Source organism: Arachis hypogaea, chromosome 11 (assembly GCF_003086295.3).
Source record: "Arachis hypogaea cultivar Tifrunner chromosome 11, arahy.Tifrunner.gnm2.J5K5, whole genome shotgun sequence".
In the NCBI taxonomy this organism is placed as follows: domain Eukaryota; kingdom Viridiplantae; phylum Streptophyta; class Magnoliopsida; order Fabales; family Fabaceae; genus Arachis; species Arachis hypogaea.
In genome coordinates, this window is record NC_092046.1 from 147,287,025 (window position 1) to 147,295,461 (window position 8,437).

Sequence of the window (8,437 nt, forward strand, 5' to 3'; positions counted from 1 at the left end):
TGTTCAACACCAAGTCAGCGTACCAGAGCTTGTCTGAAGAGCAACATACTCCGAATACAGTTTTTAGGCAAGTCTGGAATTGGCAAGGTCCGGAGCGAATCAGAACGTTCCTCTGGTTGGTGGCTCATAATGCCATCCTTACTAATTCAGAGAGAAGGCGAAGACACCTGACGAACGATGATTCCTGCCCACGGTGCCATCATCATGATGAAACAGTTATTCATGTGCTACGAGACTGTTCCTACGCACAATGCATTTGGAAATATCTTCTCCCTCCCAATTTTGTGAACTCTTTTTTCAATACGGATCTGAAGGACTGGTTGATGCAGAACCTCACTAGCAAGAATGACTGGCCATGTCTCTTTGGTGTAGCTGCCTCCTCTATATGGCACTTCAGGAACAAGCTCATTTTTAATGGCCAGTCTGTTCCTATGGTCACAGCGGTGAGTCGAATTAAAGCGCGGTCGGAGGAGTTTCTAAAAGTCACGAAAAGCAACATTCTACCCAGGAACCTCCAGGCTGCCGGGAATTGTTACATTGCTTGGTCTCGACCCCCTACAGATTTTGTTAAACTTAATGTTGACGGCTCCCTTTATGCCTATAGAAACAATGCGGCATGTGGTGGAGTGTTTAGAGATGCAGATGGTAGATTTTTGAAAGGTTTCTCATGTAATTTAGGTGGATGCTCTATTATGCATGCTGAATTATGGGCAATCGTCCATGGCCTACAAATTGCGGTAGTTAACGGATACCAGTCCATTGTCGTAGAATCTGATTCAGCTGCGGCTATCAAGTTCATCAATCATGGCTGCTCCCCAACTCATCCCTGTGCCCCCCTCATTCAGGACATTCGTATCATGGCAGCTCGCTTGCAGCACATTATTTGGTTACACTCCCTTCGTGAAGCTAACTCTGTAGCAGACCTTCTAGCCAAAAAAGGGCAAGACATGCCTCTTGGTTTACACCTGTTTGATAGAGCACCATCTGATATTACTTATGCACTTTTTTGTGATTGTTACGGGGCCCTCCGTTTAAGAGGGTCCTGATCTGCTCTTTTATTTTTGCTTTTTTCTTTTCTGTTTTCTTTTGCTGTTGGGGTCCTTCCCCCCTTTGCTCATCAAAAAAAAAAACTATTATTGAAAACCACATATTGAACAGACCCCTAACCTACCCTTATGAATAATAATACTACTAATACTATGAGATTGGAGAGAGAGAATTAAACACTATTACTGTCTCATCTTCCAACCATATGGTGCATTAACTTCTCTCCAGCTGTGCCAAGAACGCGTGGATTAGTGATTAGTGAACCACTAATACTGTATCCTGTCATGTATGAACTAATCAATAATCATACTTATAATAATTAATACAAGTGCAACTAACTGGCTACTAGCAGCTAGCAAGAATCTCTGGTTCAAATTATGTTCTGGGATTAATGGACATACACTAGTGGTATTATTAACATGCATGGCAAGTGTAATACATATATATACCTCTTTATTTTATGAATTCTTTCTTATTTTTAATGATAATATAGAATTAAGAAATTGGTATGAATGATGAGAAAGAGACATGTATGAGGAGGGGGCCAGGGCCCAGGGGGCATTGAACTAACTTGATACACACATACACTAGTTTCATCTGCCTTTATAAATAGGTGATGTAGGAATAAATGCTTCTAGTTGTAGCTCAAACGTGGTGATTGTAAGAGATCCCCAATTGAAACAAAAAACAATTTGGTTCTTTGCAGAAACAAATTAAACCTCTTCAGCTCTCTAACACTTTGGTGTTCCCTTCTTTTTTGTTTTCTTTCCTTCTTCTCTGATACTATCATTATTGTTTGTTTTTGGGATCTTTTCCAGTTTCTGCTCGTTGGCTGCCATAGTTTTTTGGGGCTCTATTGAGCTTTAGGAGAATACAGAAAGAAAAGAAAGATACCATACATACATTTAACAAGGTTTGTAAATATCTTAAACTAGCAGAACCTAGTGCAGTGAAATGGGTAGTACTAGTGCTCCTTTATCAAGCTGGCCATGGGAGAATTTTGGATTATTCAAGGTATATTATATTATATATATATATATTTATGTGATGCATCTGTTATGTATATAGAATAAGTCTAACTACTTGTGTGTTTTCAATTTCATAAATATAGTATGTGTTATATGGTCCATTGGTGGGGAAGGTTGTGTATGAATGGTTGAATGGGGTGGAATTCTACTCCATGATCAGCTGCTGGAGCCTTCACTTGATCATACTATGGATTCTAAGAGGAGGAGTTCATGTTCTGTGGAGTTCTTATAGTCATATGCTTTTTCTCAATCGAAATCGAAGGATCCTTCAACAAGGTGTGGATTTCAAGCAGATTGATCTAGAATGGGACTGGTACATATATATACAATCATTATTGTTGCTACACACTACTACTTAAACATTTATTGATGATAAAAGTTATTAGTGTTTGTGTTTGTGTTTTCCTAATTGTGGAATAGGGACAACTTCTTGATTCTTCAAGCACTAGTTGGGTCCATGGCTTGCTATGTGTTTCCATTTCTTCAAGATCTTCCATTATGGAATATGAAAGGTGTTGTTGCTGCTATGATTCTGCACGTGGGAGTCTCAGAGCCACTTTACTATTGGATGCATAGAAAGTTTCATGAACATCACTTTCTTTTCACTCATTACCATTCACTTCATCATTCTTCTCCTGTTCCGGGGCCATTTACTGGTGAGAAAATTAACTCATTAATAATTATTAAACAAGTGCAAATAAATAATCTTGGAATAATGATGATGATGCAGCTGGAAATGCAACACTATTGGAGCACCTTGTTTTGACGGTGGTGATAGGAATCCCTGTTTTAGGGGCATCCATAATGGGATATGGATCAGCAAGCTTGGTGTATGGTTATGTTTTGACTTTTGACTTTCTGAGGTGCTTGGGTCATTGCAATGTTGAAGTGGTCCCACATGAGACTTTTGAAAGGTTTCCTCTCCTTAGATACTTGATTTTCACACCAACGTAAGTCATTCTTAACACAAGTAACAATTAAATAATAATTTATCCAAGATACAAAAACCAAAGTACATGTAGATATCTCACTGCCATCGCATTGATTTATGTCTGTTGTTTTGGTGATACAAAAGAAATGCATTTACTGCATGCATGGCCAAAACATTAAAGAGATGTGAACATGCATACTAGAATAGGTGTTGCTTTATGGTACAGTTGGAGGTTGGGACTTGGGATTTTAATTTGGGTCAGAATTTAACACAAATTAATTAAGACCTGTGATGAGAAGGAAAGAAAATGATGGATTGGCAATAATCAATAAAGATCAGTAAAGTATGGATAACATGTCAATTTAGGACTTAGGATTTCAACTTAGTTTCTTTTATTTTATCATTTTAATCTTTTTGTTAACATCAAATTATTGTTGTAAATATATATCTTTCTTGCAGGTTTTGGGACATGACTATTAAATTATGTGTTTCCAATGTATTAAATATTTGACATATATATAACACTAAATTACTTTTTCACCTGAAGTTTATTTAGATTTGTGAGACTTACATATAAATATCTATTGTTGTTTTTTCTTCAGTTCCCTTTTCTGTTATTGTTGGATGTTTCAACTACCAGGGCAGTGGCATTAAGAAATGGAGATAAACGTGTGTGCATGTAGTGGTCCAGAAATAAGTCCAATACATATTATTCGAAGCAAAACTTGTTTTTTCCAACCATCATTTACCCCATAGTTATTTATATACATTCATTTAATTTACATGTTCTGATGCAGATACCATAGCCTGCACCACACTGATAAGAACACCAATTTCTGCCTCTTCATGCCCCTCTTTGATGCACTAGGCAATACCCTTCACTCCAATTCATGGCAATTACACAAAAGATTAAGCTCAGGTTCAGGTAATAATATAATAATTAAGTTCTTAATGACTTTCATGCAAATAAACAATTCAGGAGGAGGGGAGTAATACTTTCTCACTTTGACTTCAGTGTTAGATGTTAGATAGCTACTCAATATAAATGCATGCATTATCTAACTATCTTTTTTAAATGCAGGGAACAATTGTAGGGTACCGGATTTTGTTTTCTTGGCCCACATAGTTGATGTGAGTTCTTGTATGCACATTCAGTTCTATCTTCGATCCTTTGCTTCGTTGCCATACAGAACAAGATTCTTCTTGGTCCCAAGTTGGCCATTCGCCTTGTTAGTTTTGCTAGCAATGTGGGTTTGGTCCAAAACCTTTGTAGTTTCCTTCTACTACCACAGAGATCGCTTGCACCAAACATGGGTTGTACCTAGATGTGGCTTCATGGTTAGTGTGTGTGTCCTCATCATCATTTTATTTTGTTGAAAACTAATAATAACTAAATGCATTTTCTTCGTTTTAATAGTATTTCATACCCTATGCTACTGAGGGAATCAATAAGCAGATTGAGGAAGCAATCCTGAGGGCAGATAGGATTGGGGTCAAGGTCATTAGCCTTGCTGCATTGAATAAGGTTTGGCCTACCTAACTAACTTATAAATTAGTTGAAAGGAACGTGCATGATTGATTATAAATAACTGATGTTTAATAACTTGTATGGGCATAGTTGTTGAGGGTCTTAACTCTTAATGCTCTTCTTGTTGTGTGGTAGATATCACATAAATAAAATTAAATTGCCTCATAGGTTTTTCACTTTTTTGCAACATAAATAAATTAGAAATGCCAGGCATCAACTGCTATATGTAATTGATTAATTATTAATTATAACACAGAATGAATCACTAAATGGCGGTGGAAAGCTTTTCGTGGATAAGCATCGAAAGCTAAGAGTTCGAGTTGTTCATGGAAACACATTAACTGCTGCTGTGATCCTCCACGAAATTCCACAGCATGTGGATGAGGTGTTCCTCACTGGAGCCACTTCCAAGCTTGGAAGAGCAATCGCACTCTACCTTTGCCGAAAGAAAGTCAGAGTTCTCGTAAGTAGAATAATAATATTCTTGTACTTAAGATTCCATGAATGAAAGAAACTTTGATTTGACTCTATACGTTTGTGTGCAGATGTTGACTCTGTCAACGGATAGATTTCACAAGATTCAAAGGGAAGCACCTCTTGAATATCAAAGTTACCTTGTCCAAGTCACAAAATACCAAGCGGCACAACACTGCAAGGTAATTAATTCATTCTTCTCTCTCTTAATTTGATTATGAAGAATGTTAGGAGCTAGTAATTTTGGTTTTTTATAATCATCTATTGATTATTAATAGTATTTTTAATAGTATGAAATTACATCTAATGATAAAAAATCACTCACTTTTATTTTAATAGTTAAGTGCTGACAAAAAAATACAAAAATTGCTGGTCTTCTAGAATTTTCCTTTGATTATAGAATCTTGAACAATGCAATTTGCAATGACAGACGTGGATTGTTGGCAAGTGGATAACGCCAAGAGAGCAAAGCTGGGCGCCACGTGGCACCCACTTTCATCAATTTGTGGTGCCACCAATCTTGTCGTTTAGAAGAGATTGCACTTACGGTGATCTTGCAGCTATGAGATTACCACAAGACGTGCAAGGCCTAGGCTCCTGTGAGGTACTTACTACTAACATTATTATTATTATTATAATTAATCTTAATTAATGTATAATTTGTTTGTGATGAATGGATGATTTGTTACATGCAGTACACCATGGAAAGGGGAGTAGTGCACGCATGCCATGCAGGAGGAGTGGTGCATAGTCTTGAAGGATGGACTCATCATGAGGTTGGCGCCATTGATGTTCACAGAATCGATCTTGTGTGGGAAGCTGCCCTCAAACATGGACTACGCCCAGTATCATCACTCTAATCATCCATCTCATTTCTTTCTTATTTATCACGTCTTACACCTAAGAGTGGCCATTTAAATGTGATTAATTAAGTCCATTCAAGTAGGACCCCTCTTAATGTATCTTTCTTACGTCATAGCTTACTTTAATATTCCAAACATATTTAAACAATGTTAGACACATATTAACTTTCTCTCAAAGTTTAATTATCAAAATTACGTGCTATAATAATCTTTCTTCTTACATAATATATCTCTGTCTCCTACAGTCCTACTCTATAATTGTATTTTCCGAAATTTTCATTCGAAGTGCGACTACATATCTTTTAAAAATTGTCCATCATTTAGTCTTTAAAAAAAACCTAAAAAATAAGTAACTTTTAATAAAAAATAAATAACTTTCTATAAAAGTGAATATTTAAATTAATTAAATAATATTATTTAAATCAAAAGACCGGCTAAAAATTAAAAATTTAAAAGACAAGTAGTATTTTTCTTTTATGCGGTAGCTATTGTTTTGGTTGATGATGGATATATAGCAGGGAGAAAACAAAATAATTACATTTTTATTTAACAAATATAGTAAGATTCGCAATTTTTGGTCAATGGGTTATAGGTCAAATGATATAGTCTTCTCATATTCACCTAAGAGGTTGCGGATTCGCGTCTCTCTATCCTCGCTAAAAAAATTCGAAATTTTTGTTTTCTTGTTGATAATGGGCCAGGGTCCACAAGCAGAGCCGACCCAACAACAAACACTAAAAAAAAGAAGCGAAATGGGCTTCAGGCCCAGGCCCAATTAACTGGACCAAAACCCTGAATAGAATGAGGTTGCGGCAATTTCTAGAAAGATGACACGTAACAGTAGCGGTTACTGGAAGCCAAACACGTGTGGCGTTGTGAAACTTTGTAAACCGCCATGAACGTAACAAATCGATGATGATTGTTGTTTGGGTTTCTCTGTTTCTAGTTTCGAACGATGCAAAGAAGAATAGTGGAAAAGAGCGGGCAGGTGATGAGGCTGAGGGTTAGAAAGAAGAGGAAAAGTGGGAGCGGAAGAAAAGCGGCGGTTCTGAAGAAGTTAGCGACATACCTGCAGTGCGATACTTTCATGTACGCTCCCCTCGTATCAGATTTTCCCGACCCTGCTCTTCCTCTCTTTCCTTCCCCTGCTAAAGGTTCCTTCTCCATCTCCTTTTATCTTCTCTCATCTTCTCCTGCATCTTTTTATGACGTATTTATTTGATTCAGTGGTTGAACTCAAAAAACCTAGAAAAGAGAAGCAGCGTTTTGTAGATCAACTTGTAGAATACCTCAAATCCGATGTCTATATGTATGCTCCCCTCCTTCGTTCATCTTCAGGTTCAGGTATAAGTGCACGTGCATGCATGATTTGGTGACGGTTGTAGCAGGATCAAGTAATGATTGCATATTGTCCTCATTGCAGGAACTTCACAGCAGTCACCAACAAAGTTCACAAGCGGAAATGTGAATCCTCAAACAGACCTCTCTCAACAGCATCATGCTTCGGTGCAAAATGAAACTATAAAGCACACTTTGTATCAAATGCGTCGCTCCGTTTCTGCCTCAAGTAACCTTCCTTTACTGCATAAAATGCTTACTTTATCACCTTAAATCAATCAAGTAGTACTAGTCATTGTATTGTCAGTCAATAATTGATGAAAGGTAAAAACTCAGGGTAAGTTGACTTCACGTGAAATTGATACCTGAGGGCGTGGGATGAAAATTTAGTGAAATCAGTTGTATCAACTTTACGTGAAGTCACCTGCACGTGAGTTTTCACCTTGATGAAAATGATATACAATTCAAAGCGGGATACCATGTGTATTTATAACATTGCACGAGGAGTTGTGAATATATATGAGTCAAAATTGGTTTTGGAACTCTTGTTTATAACTCTGCTTATGTTTATGCTGCAGGAAATGTATCTGTCAAGTCGCAGCTGAGAACTCATAGTTGATTGAAACTGTTGGACATATAAACACCTATATCTATATTATATGGACAGTTCTTTTAGGTGTACATACATGTAATGAATGTAATCTAGAATTTTACTAGTAACCGTTCTTCTTTTTTATGGAAAAAAGATAATGCCATTGTTTGTATTGTAACTTCATTTTATCAACTTTTCATGTAATGTTGGACTTGTTTCAGACTTGGAGTGGAGTTTTAACTTTTAACTACTTATCTGGTAATTGTAAGCATATGAAGATCGCTTGTTTCTTTTAAACTTATCTTTGGCAACCACGAAATTCTACTGTTCTAGATTACGTTTTTACGAACTTGACATGACCAATGAAAGTTGGATTTGCCTTTTTTCTTATATGCATAATCGGACAAATTTGCAACATGACTCTCTTTCAATATTTAATTTGCATGTGACAATCATAGCTGCTAAAAGATATAAAGCATTTAATTAGGCAACACACCCAGAGAGGTTGTTATCACCAGCTTAGCTGGTATCTAATAATTAGTCCTGATTTCTTTCCACATTTCCTGTGTCTGAATCAATGAAAATGATCAAATTGAGTTGTAGCTTCTAAGTTGAGTAAATAGTGTTGTGATTGTT

At 36.7% G+C, this 8,437-nt stretch overlaps 1 protein-coding gene across 2 annotated transcripts; it reads left to right on the forward strand.

Annotated features, from left to right (window-relative positions):
* The first annotated feature begins 1,364 nt into the window (after positions 1 to 1,364).
* Positions 1,365 to 8,098, forward strand: LOC112723491 (very-long-chain aldehyde decarbonylase CER3). Of its 2 annotated transcripts, XM_025774881.3 has the most exons (15): positions 1,365 to 1,473; positions 1,866 to 2,061; positions 2,159 to 2,388; positions 2,496 to 2,731; positions 2,806 to 3,025; positions 3,804 to 3,931; positions 4,088 to 4,344; positions 4,424 to 4,531; positions 4,791 to 4,997; positions 5,080 to 5,190; positions 5,439 to 5,612; positions 5,704 to 7,025; positions 7,099 to 7,215; positions 7,295 to 7,438; positions 7,788 to 8,098. In XM_025774881.3, exons 2-12 carry the CDS (start codon positions 2,002 to 2,004, stop codon positions 5,866 to 5,868), a joined length of 1,896 nt encoding a protein of 631 aa, XP_025630666.1. In that variant the 5' UTR covers positions 1,365 to 1,473; positions 1,866 to 2,001; the 3' UTR covers positions 5,869 to 7,025; positions 7,099 to 7,215; positions 7,295 to 7,438; positions 7,788 to 8,098. The 2 variants fall into 2 exon arrangements, with proteins under 2 accessions (XP_025630666.1, XP_072063854.1); XM_072207753.1 differs by lacking the exon at positions 1,365 to 1,473 and having other exon boundaries at positions 1,668 to 2,061.
* Positions 8,099 to 8,437: the final 339 nt, after the last annotated feature.

Excerpts from the sequence above, each read along its gene's own strand:
- LOC112723491 (XM_025774881.3), top strand. The coding sequence starts at position 2,002 with ATGGGTAGTACTAGTGCTCCTTTATCAAGCTGGCCATGGGAGAATTTT. Across the intron at positions 5,191-5,438 it reads AAGCGGCACAACACTGCAAG|ACGTGGATTGTTGGCAAGTG; the intron begins GTAATTAATTCA and ends TTGCAATGACAG. Across the intron at positions 5,613-5,703 it reads AAGGCCTAGGCTCCTGTGAG|TACACCATGGAAAGGGGAGT; the intron begins GTACTTACTACT and ends TGTTACATGCAG.